This window comes from Bubalus kerabau, chromosome 5, assembly GCF_029407905.1.
Source record: "Bubalus kerabau isolate K-KA32 ecotype Philippines breed swamp buffalo chromosome 5, PCC_UOA_SB_1v2, whole genome shotgun sequence".
NCBI classification, from domain to species: domain Eukaryota; kingdom Metazoa; phylum Chordata; class Mammalia; order Artiodactyla; family Bovidae; genus Bubalus; species Bubalus kerabau.
Window position 1 is genome coordinate 28,094,005 of NC_073628.1, and position 17,358 is coordinate 28,111,362.

The 17,358-nt window shown below is 49.8% G+C and overlaps 1 protein-coding gene across 1 annotated transcript in view; it reads left to right on the top strand.

The window, feature by feature from the left end:
• The window catches only part of SLC6A5 (solute carrier family 6 member 5), a 56,246-nt gene that overhangs the window by 25,677 nt on the left and 13,211 nt on the right, over positions 1-17,358 (top strand). Inside the window, exons 9-13 of the mRNA XM_055583738.1 lie at positions 1,622-1,725; positions 4,674-4,798; positions 10,724-10,836; positions 11,584-11,715; positions 12,691-12,790. Coding sequence (XP_055439713.1) covers positions 1,622-1,725; positions 4,674-4,798; positions 10,724-10,836; positions 11,584-11,715; positions 12,691-12,790 — 574 coding nt within the window. The remainder of the gene's footprint in view (positions 1-1,621; positions 1,726-4,673; positions 4,799-10,723; positions 10,837-11,583; positions 11,716-12,690; positions 12,791-17,358) is intronic.

Here is a 17,358-nt window from a genome sequence, read left to right on the forward strand (position 1 = left end):
GCTCCTCCATCCATGGGATTTTCCAGGCAAGAGTACTGGAGTGGGGTGCCATTGCCTTCTCCCAGTACAGGCATGTCTTACTCTAAAATTTCCTAGAACTCCATGTGAAGGGGTGATTGTTTAATAAGAAATGCATTTTCCCTCTGTAAAGAAAATTCTGCTTTTCCAGAAGATTTTAAGAAAGCATAGCTAGAATTAAGTTTGCACACAAAGAAAAACCTCCAGATAATGGCAGCTTAAACAAAAGTTTATTTTACTTGGAGGTGCTACAGCAGTCTAGTGGTAGATAGTCAGACACTGGTTGGGTGGCTCCATAGTGTCCCAGGCTCCTTTCTGCCCCACCATCCTCAGTGAATAGCTGCCATTTGGCTGCCAGGGCTCCAGCCATCATGTCAGCATTCCAAGTAGCACAAAGTAGTGGGGGCAGGGGGAGAACACCTTCCTTCTCTCTTTAAAAGAGAGAAAGCCCGGAAGTTCCATATAACACTTGATTTTTCTCATCATTGGCCAGAAACGAAGTCAGATGATCCTCTCTCAGGTGTGCCTCCCCTTGATTCTGGGAGATGGTCATTTGGCCGGATGTATGGCTGCCTTTCGGAGAATGCAATGGCACCCCACTCCAGTACTCTTGCCTGGAAAATCCCATGGATGGAGGAGCCTGGTAGGCTGCGGTCCATGGGGTCACTAAGAGTCAGATACGACTGAGCGACTTCACTTTCACTTTTCACTTTCATGCATTGGAGAAGGAGATGGCAACCCACTCCAGTGTTCTTGCCTGGAGAATCCCAGGGACGGGGGAGCCTGGTGGGCTGCTGTCTATGGGGTCGCACAGAGTCGGACACGGCTGAAGCGACTTAGCAGCAGTAGCAGCATGGCTGTCTTTAAAAACCACAGCTTTGTAACCAAGGAGCGTGAGAGATGTTGGGGTAGGCACAGACTTTTTGCCAGCACATACCTTGCATATGTTAAGCACAACTTAAAAGCCAGATTTAATTTATAAAAATGATAGGAAGTCATTATCAAATCATATAAACCTCTAGCTCAAACTCTTGAGTTGCCTTCTGGAGTTTTATGAGGACGATTAAATTGCCAAGACAAACAAGAGGTGCTGTCAGGTAGGTTCAGGGAGGTGCTTGTGAAATCTACTGTGTGGTGGCAATGCAGCGTGCTTTACTTCGATGGGGTGGGCTACAGAATTTCACATTTTTATTAAACTGTAATCTGTGAGAATGTCAGCTGTGAACAGTTTTGCTTTTGTATCCATGAATATTTTTGCTTTTGCAAATTGTTTTTTATTTTGAGCCATTTTCTAGCTGAAGAAAGGGCTTTTCCCTTCTGTATGGTTTTATATGGTGGGGCTTGCCAGCATGAAATGTGCACATCGCTTACTGAGTTCCTCTCCTCTGATTAGAATGGAGTTAGGGTCTCCCAGGTCAGTCACTGCCTCTTTGGTTTCCAATGCAAACGACTGCGTGTGTTTCCCATTTATGTTGGTGCCAACGTCATCCTGGCCTGATTGCCTCCCACCTCCCAAGCCTCAGACCAGGTGGCATTGGAGCCTCCCCTCCCCCGGACCAGCCTCCTTCAGTGACCTTGAATCTTCCCCTTTTTTGCCTCCCAGGTGTGGAAAGACGCTGCCACTCAGATTTTCTTCTCTTTATCTGCTGCATGGGGAGGCCTGATCACTCTCTCTTCTTACAACAAATTCCACAACAACTGCTACAGGTATGTGGAGGCACTTCAAGCCCCAGAGGTGTCTGGTGAGTGGGACTAGGGCCTGGGGACAGAACCTTGGGCTGAGTTATCACATCCTGAGGCCACAGCCTCACATTTCACCTGAGATAGGACCAGACAGTTGTCTCTGGAGTGGAGGAAATCCCCTACTACGGCTGAGCTGCTGGCCCCCAGGCCTGGCTTGGCCCCCAACTTGCACCCTGATTCTGACCCTTGGGATGGAACTGAATTTCTCTGGAGGTGCTGTCCCCATAGTCATTTGTGAGCTCTAGTCCACGGAGACAGCTGTATGGCAGTTGTTGATGAAGTATGGTCATACGTCCACTTGATAGACATTTTTCTAGTGAGCCCTATGAGAAACGCAGTGGGGTACAGTCGAAGAAGTACCACGGTGGTGGCTGTGTTAATTAACTCGATAGTGGGAGCCCTGTTTCATGCATATGTTTATCAAATTATCACATTACATACTTTAAATATGTTAAAATATATTACAATTTTATTTGTCAGTTAAACCCAAAGTCATGCAAACTTTTGAGTCCCCTCCCAGGTTTAAGAAACAGAACCAGGAGGTGTTGGGCATTGGGAAGCTACATTCCCAGACAGGATCCTCAGGTGGTCCTGGTGTAGGGTGGCACTTTGATGGGGTGATATTAGGGGGCTCTGGAACCCTGAAGACATGAGAGAGTCCGTACAGCCCCTGGAGGAGGTGACATCTGAAAGTTAAATCTGCCTGTGACAAGCAGTAGGAAGATAAGGTTTGTTCTCTTGAAGGGCTGATTAAAAAAAAAGGAAAGACACTTGGAGTCAGACAGACTTGCATTTATATTATGACTTCACCATTTATTAAGACTCCAAGACATGGATAAGAAACTTCACTTCCGTGAATCTCCATTTTCTAACCTGTAAAATGAAGATTATAATATTTTGTTGAGGGTAAGAGATAATGTATATAAAAGTATCATGGTGATATTTTACACACAGTAGGAGCTCAGTAAACAGCGGTAGCCATCATTCTTATTTTTAATCATGCATGAGCTCTTTCATGAGCCAAGAGGAAGAGATTACATGTAAGTTGTAGCCTAGGTTGGCTGGGATGGCCTCACACAAGTGCCATCTCTGTGGGCCAGATTTCAACAGGTGCAGGGGAGCAGGGCATGTCTGCAGGCGGGGCTGAGTGGGGCTGGGGGTGACGGAGATATGGGGGGAGCAGGCTGACGGCACTGCAGCAGGGTGGGCTCATGGGGACGGGAAGGAACTGGGGCCTGAGAATCAGCTGAGGAGAGAGCCTTTCTGTTAGTCTCTGGGGGGCTGTTGTAACAAACAGAGCAGAGTGAGTGACCTAAACAATAGAAATTGACTTCCCCACCACCTGGAGGCCATAAGTCCAAGATCCAGACGTCACCAGGATGACGTCTTCTGAGGCCTCCCTGCTTGGCTTGCGGCCGGCCGTCTTCTCCCTGAGTCCCCATCTGGTCTTCTCCTCACTGCGCACCCTTATCTCCTCGCTTATTGGGCCTCAGTCATATTGGATTACCCACTCCAGTGTTCTTACCTGGAGAATCCCAGGGATGGGGGAGCCTGGTGGGCTGCAGTCTGTGGGGTCGCACAAAGTTGGACACGACTGAAGTGACTTAGCAGTAGCATATTGGATTAGCGCCCACTCTCACGACTTCCTCTTACCCTAAGTACCTGTTTAAAGACCCTGTTTTCAAATACAGTCACATGCTGAGGAACTGGGGATAGTGACTTCCACATACACATTTGGGGGCCCGCAGTTCAGCCCACAACAGCTGGTATGCCAGACTAAGGAGTTTGAGTTTCTTTGATCATAGCTGCTTACTGACTTAGGACCCACGAGAATCAACCTGAGCACCCTCAAAGGGGGAAGTGTGGCTCTGTGTTGTGTTAGAAATGAGGCTGTGTGGTGTGGCTACGGGGCAGGAAGACTGGGTTCAAACTGGAACTTACTGTTAATGAGCCCATTACCTTCCCCTGGGTCTCAGTTTCCCCATCCGTAAAAGACCATGATGCTGGGAAAGATTGAAGGCGGGAGGAAAAGGGGATGACAGAGGATGAGATGGTTGGATGGCATCACCAGCTGGATGGACATGAGTTTGAGCAAGCTCCGGGAGTTGGTGATGGACAGGGAAGCCTGGCGTGCTGCAGTCCACGGGGTCACAAAGAGTCAGACACAACTAAGGGACTGAACTGAAACCAAAGGGCTGGACGAGGCAGATGGTGTCCTGAGCCCTTGCTCCCTGCCGGGCTTTGCGCGGCCCAGGCCTCATCTGGTTCTGTCCTCACAAGCTGTGAGCAAGTGGTGTCATTGCCGCCATTTAAAATAGGAGTGGAAAGAAAGTGACCTTGTCAAGGTCATGCCTCTAACATGAAGAGAACCAGGACAGGAATTTGTCCCCATGGCTCCATCTAGCTGTGACCCTTCTTTTGGGTCTAGGATGGACAGGGCAGCCCGGGAATTGCAGCTGCATGGCCAGCAGAGGGCGCTGCCTCCGAGCTGCTGGCCTCTCTCCTCCCCTCCAGGCTTGCCCATCTAAGCCTGTGTGCAGGAACCCCAGGCTGTTCTAAGGTTTGGGGGCATTGGGTGGTCTCGCTGCCTTCTCTCATACGTGGTTCCTGTCCCAGGCTCTGCATAAGGCCCCCATCCCTTCAATTTCTGCTCTGATGGACAGACTTACTCTGCTACTGCCAGGAGGGGAGACCTGCTTCGATAGCAGAGCTTTGTTCTGGTGCTTATACACTCAGCCCAAGGGAGCCTGTGGTCAGGCTGTTTCCTTGTGAATAAGAGAGAACAAGACCAGCCTACAGCGAGCACCTGTTTAGAAATGGGCGTAGGCACAGGTGTCCACCAACACATTCGTGTGTCCCTCCCCGCCCCTTCCTCCGTACCAAGCACAGCTGACGCCCTGTCCCCCCCCCAGGGACACGCTAATTGTCACCTGCACCAACAGCGCCACGAGCATCTTCGCCGGCTTCGTCATCTTCTCAGTCATCGGCTTCATGGCCAACGAACGCAAGGTGAACATCGAGAATGTGGCCGACCAAGGTACCGTGCGGCCGTCGCCCTGCTGTCGTGGGCCAGGTTCCACTTCACATCCTGAGCTTCTCACCTGTGCTGCTGTGCTAGGAAGCTGTCCTTCTGGGGCGGGCTGGAGAGGGGGCAGCCTCGGTCCCCCTTTGTGGAGGGGCCCGGAACAACTGAAGCGCCCGCAGAGTTAGAGCTGGTCGGTCCTTACCTAGAGGGGTGGCTATAAAAGCCCTTTCCTGCTTCCCTCTCCTCTCTCTTTTTTTTAAAAATATTTATTTATTTGTCTGTGTCGGGTCTCAGTTGTGATATGCGGGGTCTTCATTATTCCATGCAGACTTAGTTGACCCATGGCGTGTGGGATCTTAGTTCCCCAACCAGGGATTGAACCCATGTCCCCTTCATTGCCAGGCTGATTCGTAACCTCTAGGCCACCAGGAAAGTCCCTGGTCCCTCTCCTGTTTTAGCTAAGCTCCAGCCTATGTAAGGTGTCTACCTGTTAGGCATATGTAGACGATTCTCCAAGCCATCCAGCGCTCCTGCAGCTGATGTGGCCACAGCCTGCCGCAGGGTGGCATCCCTTGCCAAGGGCTCTGCAGGCACTGAGCTAATGCTTATTAATAAGAGCGGCCTTCTGCTGACAAAGCACAGGTCGTAAGGTCTGCCATGCTCTCAGGGCCTTCTGCTTAGTTAGCAATGCAGACCTGTGGTGTTTTCCCCGGCGGGTGGAAAGGTTGGACGGTGGTGGAGAGAGGGATGTGGGATAAATGTTTACTCTCTGCCCAGGTGATCCATCTGTTAATGTCTAACACTTGTGTGGTCTCTTTGGAGTGTACAGAGGGCTATCATTTTTTAATCTCATTTAATCCATATTTCTAGCACAGTATTTTGTAGAGAGCATGTAATACTTGTACTGAACTTTGTACTTCCACCCAGCCTCATTCTGTGCAGGATTTGGGTGTTGAGCAGGTTTTGGTGATGAAGGGATTTCATGGTGGCATCGTCTGTCACTAGGGTCACCCTCTAATCAGGCGTTTAGGGGATGCCTCGGGGTCGGGACCGTGGCTGGGGCCGTGGCCGGGACGGAGGGGACGGGACTGTTTGGGGGCTCTAGACCACCCAGACTGTGGGCCTGTCTTGTGGCTTCTCTGTGCAGCTGTCTTTCTTCAAGGAGCTCACTGCAGACCTCAGATAATGGCTCAGACGGCAGCGCGGGGAGAACTAAGCCTCCGCTCACCTCCTTGGTGGGCTGCTGTCTCCCTGCGGATAGGTAGTCACCACTTCAGCGGTGCCGATAGCACGCTGCGGGCCTCCAAGAGTTAAAGAACCAGTTTGTTCCTGGCGGGTGGGGGGTAGTTATCTCTCCCTGGAGAGAGTGTTGAACCCCCAGGGATTTTGGTCCTGCAGCGGTGCGCTAAATTAAAGGTCCCAGAGCTAAGCCAATGCCCTTCCCTGGTTGAAGAGTTTAAAACTCCTGGGGAGGAGGGAGGTGGCAGGGGTGGGGGATACGGGGGTGGGGAGAGAAGCGAAGGCTTTGTCTCCAAGGTGCCTGTGACACCCAGCTGTCCGTATTTCCTGCCAGCAGGGTGCCTGGAGCAGCTGGGTCCTACCCCACTTTCTGGCAGGTCTGAGGTGTTTCGTTATTCTTGAGACATTACTGAACTGTGAACCGGTGAACCAGTTGAACCACTGGCTGAGTGGTCAGAGATAGTGATTCCTGAGACATGGCCGTGTTAATTTATTCTTCCAAGTGCTTTCCTACCCCAGGAAAGGGATGTGGGGCACAAGTTGCTAAAACTCAAATTAAATTTTGATTTTCCTTTACATACAAAGCATCAAACAAATGGTTTGGGTTTCCCTCTAGAATTTGCCCTTTCTAGATTTTTCTCATTTCCTCTGATTCTAACAGGGAGAGGAGCTCTTCTCATGGATTCTAACATGTTGTGTTCATACAGTGGACCCGTGAACAATGCAGATCTCAGATACGGGGGGTTAGGGGTGCCAAACCTCTGAGCAGTCAAAAATCCAAGTTATAATTTATTAGTCAGCCCTTTGTAGGTACAGCTCCTCTGAATCTGAGATTGCTTTGCATCCATGGATTTGCCCAACTGTGGACTGTCTTGTATTGTATTTACTACTAAGAAAAATCCACGTGTGAATGGAGCCTCGCAGTTCAAACCTGTGTTGCTCAAGGGGCAGGTACTTGGTAGTTTCTCATCGTCACCAGCAGACCCATCAGAAGCGGGTGTCATCCCCCACTGGGGAGAGGCAGGGGCCCTTGGAGTCTTCTCCCAGACCCACGGTCAGCTAACCCTGCTCATTTGAACTCACATACTTTATCGTATGTGATTTGCAGGCTTGTCTGATTCCCCTGGTATAATGGGGGCCCTGCAGAATACAGGACAGAGGTTTGGGGTCAGGCCTGCATTAGGTGCCAGCCCCCTGCCCTCCTCGCTAGGTGACATTGGCACGTGAACGTTCAGTTCATTTGTGCTGATCCGACATTAGTAACTGTGCTTTGATATTCAGTCCAAAGCTGGTTCTCTTTAATGACCTAACAGTGGTGCATTTTATTTAGAGCTCTTAAGAGAGGCTCAAAGTCACCCGGAGACGGCGATGGCACCCCACTCCAGTACTCTTGCCTGGAAACTCCCATGGACGGAGGAGCCTGGTGGGCTGCAGTCCACAGGGTCGCTGAGGGTCAGACACGACTGAGCGACTTCACGTTCACTTTTCACTTTCCTGCATTGGAGAAGGAAATGGCAACCCGCTCCAGTGTTCTTGCCTGGAGAATCCCAGGGACAGAGGAGCCTGGTGGGCTTCCGTCTATGGGGTCACACAGAGTCGGACACGACTGACGTGCCTTAGCAGCAGCAGCAGCAAAGTCACTACCTCAAATCTTGGCTGTATCAGACTGAGGGTGACTGAGGGTGGATTGGAATGAGACCAGGCCGTCTTCTGCTCTTACGATGGGCACGGGGAAGGGGGCATGGTCTTCTCAGGCATCGACTTCAAAAAAGCAGCTTCCTGGGAAGTCAGCCTGTTAGAGGCATCTCCCAGCCATCTTCACCTGGGGAGTGTCAGAATCCTACCCAGAGCCCTACCAAGATGCTGACCCCCCTGCAGCAGGACTGGGTTAGATGCAGCAGGGGAACACACGGTGCATGTAGATTTCCAGGGCCTGTGTGGTAACTCCCAGGTACCCAGGCCACTGGGAAGTGCCGCCCTGGCTCCCTCGCCCCCTCATAGTACAAAGACCCTGCTGATCGAGATAAAGGGACCGTCCCACCATCTGTCTGTCACCTGGAAGCCGGTGCTTCCAAAGGCGCAGGGTTCAGCGCTGCCTCCTCTGAGAACGCATGCGTGTGTGGTAGGAAACCAGCAGAGTGAGTACTCCCTGTGGGCTGCAGGCCACGCTGGCTCCAGAGCCCCTGGTTCTGTCTGCGGCGGATCTCTAGGACCAAGGAGGCTGTCACTGTATGTCTCTGGGGTCCTGCCCGAGTCGCTGGCCTGCCGAGCCCCTTTGGGCCCCTTTCACGGGAAGAGCCCTGAGTGGAGGGCTCAGAATAGTGCCTGGCTGTGGAGAGAACTCAGTAAGCACAGACCATTATTCTGAGCCCTTCACTAGTATCAGTACACTTAACGTTACAGAGATTCCCTGAGGGTGAGTGAAGTGAAAGTCGCTCAGTCGCGTCCGACTCTGTGACCCCCATGGACCATACAGTCCATGGAATTCTCCAGGCCAGAATACTGGAGTGGGTAACCATTCCCTTCTCCCAGGGATCTTCCCACCCCAGGGATCGAACCCAGGTCTCCCGCATTGCAGGTGGATTCTTTACCAGCTGAGCCACAAGGGAAGCCCTATCCCTGAGGGTAGGCACTATTATTATCCCCATTGTATAGATAAGGAAACTGAGGTGTGTCCAGAGTCTTACCCAAGTCTTATCTAAAGTCCTGCAGCTATAAAGAGGCAGAGTGAGTCTCCTGGTCCCCTGAGCAGGGGAGCCTGCCCTCCAGCTCCTGGGCTTTGCTGAAAGTGGCAGGACTCAGCCTCTGTCAGACACATCGGCCTCACCCAGGGAAAACTCCGCTGTGGCTCAGGCAGTCCCTCTTCCCGGACTCTGCAAAATATTATAAACATATATTTAAAAAATCCGCTTGCTAGCCATCTTGGATAAACGGAGTTTTCTGAACATGATGCCTTTACCCTGTGTACTGTAGGGAGGCCACCGAAATAGAAACAGGCCAGATATTTGGAAATCCTTCTCCACCCTGAAAAAGCAGTAATGTCCAAATGGCCGGAATCCCGTTAAAGCAATCAGCCGAGGTCCTCCGGCAGTGGCCATTTTAAGACCTTCTTGTCCACTTTATGAGCCTAAACTGAACTGGCTTCCTCGGTGCTGCGTTTGAGACCAATTTTGAACTGTAGTTTAATACTGAGTTTTCTTTTATGGTTCACTCAGGGAGTCTTCAGAGGCTGTTTCTACCGTCTGTTCAATAAATGCATCCGGTGAGGGTATCTTAGGCATTCCAGGCTTTATATTTTAAATACCCAAAGCCCTAGGCAACATTAGGAGCTAACAACCTGATAAATTCCAGTTTTAAAAAAGGGCTGTTATGATTGAGTTATAAAAACTCCAGGTGCTGCGATTTCTGGCTTCTAGACGTGCCCTGGCTGTGGATTACCCCAACATTCCCTGGTCTCTGCCCATTATCATGTAGGTTTCTACTTACAGGGAAATTCACAACTGCCGCGTCTTTAACCATCTTCCCATTGAGGCCACGAGGCAGGTAGGAACGGCTGGCAGGGTTTTATGTTAGCAGAGAAAAACGCAGCTCAGACATCCTCTATCAAGACCACACACGATATTCTTGGGAAGACCCAGATCAGAGCTGCTAATTTCCATGTTCCTTGTCTGCTCCTAAAAGAGCTAATATTCTGAGTGTTGATGACGTGTGAGGCACTGGCCTCAGTGCTTTCCCTGCACTTCCTCATTTGTTCGTCATGACTGTCCTAGTATGAAGAACTATTGTTATCCCCATTTTACAGATAGGCAAGATTGAGGCTTATAGCAATAAATTAACTTCTCTAGGGCTTCACAGTTAGCAAGTCATGGAGTCTGAATTTGGGCCCTGAACTGTCTAGGCATTAGAGACCAAACTCTCTCAACTCTTGTGTTTCCCTCATCCCCACCTAATTACCTGTGGACTGATACAGCCCCCTGTTTTACCAAGCCTTTGTAGGGCAAGATCCTAAAAGCATTAGACTGATTCACCTTTTGAGTAAATGGCTTTGCCTGGAGGAGTGACTAAGAAGAAGGGTAGCAAAAGGGGGAAATGATGTCATTCTGGGAAGGTTTAACCCTGATAGCAGGGTTTCTGGATCTCATCACGCTTGACCTTTGGGTTGGATAAATCTTTGCTGTGGGGGCTGTGCATTGAAGGATGTTTAGCAGCATCTGGCCTCTCTACACACTAGACCCCAGTAATCATCCTCCAAGACATCCTGGTTATGAGAATCAAAAATCCTGGTTTTGAGAATAAAAATGTTTCCATATATGCTCTGGGGAGCAAAATCTCCACTGTTCTAGAGGGTAATATTACATCCTTCCTCAACCCATTAATATAGACATGGAGGTTTTTGTGTTTATTTGCATGGGGCACAGCCTGGCCGTAGCGTTGGGGTGGCCCTGAGTCTCTGCTTTGCCACTGTTTTTGAGCCTCTCCTATGAGTTTCCTGAGATGTGGACCTAATTCCTCCGGTCCTTCCCTTCAATTAGTTTGAGGTCTAATTGGGGAAATGGATGAAGAGGAGTAAAAATATAGGACACAGAAGGAGCAGCTTCTCTTGTAAATGACTCAGGACTGCCATGGACCCTGTGGGCTTCCGGGAAGAGGGGTCTTGGAGCTTGACCTGCCTGCGGTCATCTGTCTTGTTCTTTCCAGGGCCAGGTATTGCATTCGTGGTTTACCCAGAGGCCTTAACCAGGTTGCCCCTGTCTCCCTTCTGGGCCATCATCTTCTTCCTGATGCTCCTCACTCTTGGACTTGACACTATGGTGAGTGTCCCCTTTTGACCTCTGCTCCAGTCCTCCTTCTGAAGACCCCTCTCCTGGGGCTCTCTAATCCAGCCCGGGGCAGGGTTTGGGTGTAATATTATCTCAGTGTTTCCTGAAGTGATGTATAGGGATGGTGAGATACCTGGCCAAAGCTCAGGATAACCTTGCATTTGTGGGCGACTCAGGTGATGGTGCAAAGGAACTGTTCTCTCTCCCTCTTTCCTTTTTTTCCATGCAAGTTTTACCTATGTTCTTCCTGCTTTGGTGTCCTTTTGCCAAAGCAAGTTCTGTGGGGCCGGATAAGGGAGAATAATGTGAAGTCAATTTTAGGGAAATTGCTGCGGGGCTGAGACTACTACAAATCATGCCGGCAGGTGCTCAGAGTTTAGTAGTTGGGTGCAAGGAGGGCTTTTTCCTCAAGTGGAAGATCAAATGCGCTGTAAACGGGAGGAGAGGAATTTACATCTCATGAATACAAAGTGATGCTTAAAGTGTCCTAGTGGATGGATGTGAGTGCAGTCTCTGGGGGCCGGAGACATAGCTCTAAGGTTCACATCCTGCTTAGATTCCCCTTCTGACCTTGTGGGTTGGACCCCAGCAAGATCCTTTAGACTCATCAAGGGAAAGCAACCCCAAAGACCAATCCTCACACAAATACCACTTGGCCTGGTGGGGGACACAGAGGACTCTCTTGAGCCTGTGGGGTTGGGCAGTGTCGCCGGTGTCCCTTCTCTGGCATCATTCCAGTTTGCCACCATCGAGACCATAGTGACCTCCATCTCGGATGAGTTCCCCAAGTACCTGCGCACTCACAAACCGGTCTTCACTCTGGGCTGCTGTGTTTGTTTCTTCATCATGGGCTTCCCAATGATCACTCAGGTAAGACGCCTGCTGGGCGCAGGCTTCGGATGGGGGCAGGTTGCGGGTGGGGCTATGGCTTTTCCATCTCTTTACTCTTAACTCCCAGACCTTAGAATAACAGCCAAACCACTGCCATGACCAAGTAGATGGCACCAGTCCATTAGAGATTCTGACCGCAGAGGGAAATATGTCACCTTGGCTACTAAGGATACTTCTAGCATCTTCATAATTGAGACGTAGCCTTCTTGAGCCAACGAGACAGGTGTGTCCTACTTGAAGAAAATGAAACACATGGAAATCCAACTTGACTGACCAGAGACATTTCCACTTGATTACTTGTAATATACAATATCTATAGTCACTGGAGTTTCTTCTGGTCCTGAGTGTCTGGTAAAATGAGTATTTGCTCACCTGATGTGTGTGTATATTGCTTTTGCTGTCTCTCTGACCTTGAGCAAGTCACCACTTTGGGTATTAGTTTCTTCATTTGTAAAATGATGGATTGAAAGGAGATGGTCTCTAAACCTCATGTAAGAGTGTGGTAAAGATGCAGGGGGATGTATGAAGACTGCCCATTGACAGATGTGTGAGGACTGCCCATTGACACCTGAAGGTCTTATGGAGATCAGTCACATGTGGGTGTATGGGTAGAAATGGCCATCTGTTGCTTAAAGCAAAAATGATGCAGTCTGGCTACTTTCACATTTACATCTTCGAATGTTTGACCTCTGCCTTTTAAGAGTCAGATGTTAAATCACTTTTCTGGGCTTGTGCTGTTGATGAGCTTGGGAGTCTCTCAAGGGACTGCTTTGCTAACACGGCAAGGCCTCTGGCTTACTTGACCAGAGTTAAGTTGCTCCTCTCCAGGGGAGAGGGGATCCTTCAACTCCTGTTGGCACATGACCCTGCTCAGGCTGGAAGGACTGGCTGCTAGAAGTGGGACACAGCCTGGATCCAGGCCCACTGACGTTGCTTGTCTCTCTTACCTACCAGGGTGGAATTTACATGTTTCAGCTTGTGGACACGTACGCTGCCTCCTATGCCCTCGTCATCATCGCCATCTTTGAGCTCGTGGGGATCTCCTATGTGTATGGTAAGGGAACCACTGAGACGGATGCTGAGGCCAAACTGAGTGTCGCTGAGGCGTCCGTGGCTGGCAGGTTTCTCATATTTAAGAAGACAAGACAAAGGCTTCATTGCAGCTGTTTAGGAAACAGAGCTGCACCTTTATTTCCAAACTTGCCTCAATCACTTGGATCTAAAAGATGACTGATGGTGAAACTTTGTTACCAGAAACTGCTAGGACTGGGACATGCGCTTGACAAGTGAACATTTAATGCCTGTGGATGGTGGCCAGACTAGGCGGGAAGAGGGAGACTGCTTTGCTCCTGTGAAAGTATTTCAGGGTCTTGGTAGCTGTAGTCTTCATGCAGCTTGATTTGAGGAGTAGCTTCACTGGTGGTCTCCTGATACTATAGTGAGAAAAGAGAACCTCACAGAGCCTTGTGTGTGTGTGTATGTGTGTGTGTGTGTGTGTTAGTTGCTCAGTTGTGTCTGACTCTTTGCAATCCCATGGACTGTAGCCCATCAGGCTCCTCTCTCCATGGAATTTTCCTGGTAAGAATACTAGAGTGGATTGCCATTTCCTTCTCCAGGGGATCTTCCTGACCCAGGGACTGAACCCGGGTCTCCTGAGTTACAGGCAGATTCTTTACCATCTGAACCACCAGGAAAGCCCCATATCATAGATCCTTAGGAGACTTTATTAGCATCATGGGAGCCTATGATGCAAGATCTCAACCCCAGATTTTCCCAGGAAGAAACTTCCAATTCCCTTATAAATTAACCCTTCCTATCAATGGCACCCCACTCCAGTACTCTTGCCTGGAAAATCCCATGGACAGAGGAGCCTGGTAGGCTGCAGTCCATGAGGTCTCTAAGAGTCGGACACAACTGAGCGACTTCACTTTCACGCCTTGGAGAAGGAAATGGCAACCCACTCCAGTGCTCTAGCCTGGAGAATCCCAGGGACAGCAGAGCCTGGTGGGCTGATGTCTATGGGGTCACACAGAGTCAGACATGACTGAAGCGACTTAGCAGCAGCAGCAGCAGCAGCATCACCATAGCAACAAGCATCCTATAATCAGTGGGGCCATTCTCAAGAAGAATAGGAAAAATCAGCAGAAGCCATCTTTGCCCTTCCTGGAGAGGTGTTTGTGCTTGGCTGGGGGGGGTGGGGTTGAGTCTCACGGAGTGACCTCTTGAGCCCCTCCTGTGTACCACCAGTCAGCACAAGCCAGTCCTATGGGGTTCAAGGCGGTGCTGACGTCCTTGTGCCTCACAGGGAGATCCCTAATACAGATAAGGCCTCTATAGTAAATACCAGGAGATATTTACTATAGAGGAAAAATGCCAAGTCAGAAGACCGATCTGTATTTCAAAACCAAAACGAGATGGTGAAAGGAAAGGCAGGGTATCACTTGGATGCAGGGTTGTGCTTAAGAGCCTTTTGCTTTTAATGCAATGGTTAACCTCTTGCCCATCAGGGCTTCAGCAGCTTCTTGCTTTACTGAAAAATACATTAAAATGGAGGGTGATGGGCAGTCAAGATATAAAAAGGAAACCTCTCAAGTAAAACCTGGGTGCCCCAGAAACCGGAAAATATTGCAGTCATTGTTGGGCATTGGCAGAAGAAGAATTTATCTCAGCTGGAGCTTACATCCCCACTGCAGAGAGAATTTAGCTTCTGGCCAGAGAAGCAGGCAGGCATGCCAGGTGTCCTGATGGCATCAGAGGCCAAACTGCCAGCACTTTGGGCTAATGAGACAGCCTCAGGCCTGCAGTGATGCTGTGATTGAAGACTTGCATTTAGGCTAAGGCTTCAAAGAGCTTCCTACCTGAGCAGAGAGTGGCTGAAACCCGGCCAGTCTGCCACAGTGAATCCTAACTTTTTGCCCAGATACCAAAGGCGTTACTGTGGAGAGGCCTCTGGGGCTCTCTTTTGGAAACTCGAGCCCTTGTGGGTCCACACATAAGCTGAAGTCGCCAGATGGTCTGTTGGCAAAGTCAGAAGGGCACTTCATTGCGGCACTGGCCCACGTGTAGGTAGCCATCTCATTGACCTCCTCCGCTGTCTGTAGCCTCCCTGATATTGCCCACAAAAGGCACATTTGCATGATTGTTTCCAATAAAACAGGGTTGTTCAGTGTGGTTTACAAGCATCCGTTAAAACAGAAACCTTTGAATATTTCTGTTTTTAGGACTTAAATATCTCTCTCCCAGCCCTCATATAAATCTGCCAGTAGATTTTTTGGTTCTGAAGGAAAAAGTAAATTCCGAGTGCTTTTTTCCCTAGGGGGATCATCCAGACAATTACCTGGGCTCTAGAAGGCTGGTGCTGAGCCAGCTCCCAGGACTAGGTGGACTCTGTGCTAAGCTCAGGTTGAACTTGACTCCTATATTGTCACATGTGGGTGTGATCCTCTGATTTGGACCTGGAGGGAATTCTAAGATGGGAATCTTAGAAGAAATATTTGAAGCTAGCATCATTGTTATAAGTGAAAGGAAAAGCTTGCACAAACATATAATGTATGCTCCAGATGACAGTGGATTCTTGATTGAGATGATGAGCCCCCAAACAAATGCAGGTTAGTGTGAGGAAGTTCAACATGAACCCATGAAGAAAGGAAATGAACCTGACTAATTTGGTCCCCTTCCATCCTGGCTGCTGAATCTGAAAAAGAAGCAGACAAATTGCAGAGATTTGTATTTTCTTCTCGGTTCTAATGATCTCTAGAGTCTCGATTCTAGAGCTTTCCATTCAAACATTTAAAATACATTGGGTACAACTTTCAAGTTTTATCTTTAGAACAAAAGAGCTGATTCAGGCTCTCAAAGCAATGCTCTTCAAAGGCCAATATCCGGATTTGTGGTAGCTAGAAAAGTGCAACTCCCCAAGTTTGGTGTAGGAACAATCTCTTTAACAGACTTTTACCTAATAGAGTCGCTTTGTAAAAGTGATTTGTACTTTGCTGAGAGCCAATACAGGGAGTTCCTTGATGGGGAAACCATGGCATTAACCTGCTGCCACAGAGCCCTCGTGCCTGGTAATCTGCTTGGCTCTCCACTGTGCGTTTCCCGCAAATCACAATGTGCTCCGTCGTCTTGATCTGTTTCCTTCCACATTGGTCAGTGACTTGTTTTACATCCCACGTGCACTCTGTCTTTCTCTCCGTGCTTGTGAGGGATGTTAGTTCCAGCAGGCAATAACTCTTACCTGGCTGGGAGCCCTAAGGCTGCCCAGAGATAAAGGAGGGCCAGACTAACCAGAAGAGGACTTGAGAAGATGTCATTTCAGAAGTAAAAGGACGTAAACGAAAACAAGGACTGAGGCTTAATATTGAGCTTATTGCTAACCAAGGCAGGGAAAATCTAAGCCCACACAAAGGATTTTGGCTCCAAAGGATGCAGCCGAAACATCACATTAACTGTAAGAGAATAATTGGAGGTACACACAGGGCCGGAGACCTAATTTGTGAGACCGAGGGCAAAATGAAAATCTGGAACCCCATGTTAAAAATTGTTCAAGATGGCAACAGGAGACCGTTAATCCAGGGGTGTCAGAGCGTTAATCCAGGGGTGTCACCCTTCTCAGCACCAGGCCACACCACAGGGACAGGAGTCCCTGGAAGACCATACTCAGACCAAAGGCAAGGGTGTGGTTCATGAAGATGAAGGCCACAAAGCTGCATGGGCGAAAGTGATTGGTTGGTGAGGCGGGTCCCTGACTAACAGTTCAGGATTGGTTGGTTATATGGAGCTTGTGGTAGCCCCTTTCTGGGCACCAGGTCTGCGTGTCTGAGTCTAAAACAGTAGCTATGAGTTCACCGCTGTTTTTATTTCCTGCTGTTTTTCTGCTAGCTCAGGGAGAAGCTGTTGCTCTGATCCCTTTGCAGCTCTCTTACCCCTCCAGGTTCAAGGTCATGCAGCAGGCAGATCTCTATGCACAAGCTCCTGGCTCCAAGATCAATTCCTCTAGCGTTAGCCTTGATGAGGGACTTGGACAAGTGGGAAGGATAGAGCAGGCAGAGGAAGCCATAGGAACAAAGGCCTAGCCACTGACTCAGTAAGGGACTTTGGTGGGGGCTTGGGCGTGAGTCAGGGTGCGGGTGGGCTGTGCTGGGTGGGGGCCAGAACGGATAGGGGATGGAGGGATTGGAGAGCCTGACTCAGGGATGAGCAAGAGGCAGGAGGCTTGCCTGGCAGCTCCCACTGGTGCCCTTGGGCAGCATCTGCCGGGCCATGCTGGCAGATCAGGCTGATCCATCACAGGACCTGAAGTGGAGCCTGTTGGAGCAGGCATCCAAAGCCCTCACAGGAAGGGAGGAAGCTGACTTTCCAGGGCTTGTGCTAACTCTGGAACCAAGTCATCTCTCTCAGTTCCGGGGCTGCTCCTGGGCATCGAACTGCCTCCTGCTGAAACTGGGCACCCACCGTGCACCCCCTCTTGCAGTCTGGACCCAGCTCTCCGTCCCCTCTGGGGGAACCTGAGCACGTCTCCTCCCACCCCTAGGAGGCTGTCTCTGTGCGTCTTCCTCAGTCTAACCTTGAACCTTGTCACATCAGTTTCCCTAGGCAAGCTGCACACCACCATCTCCTTGG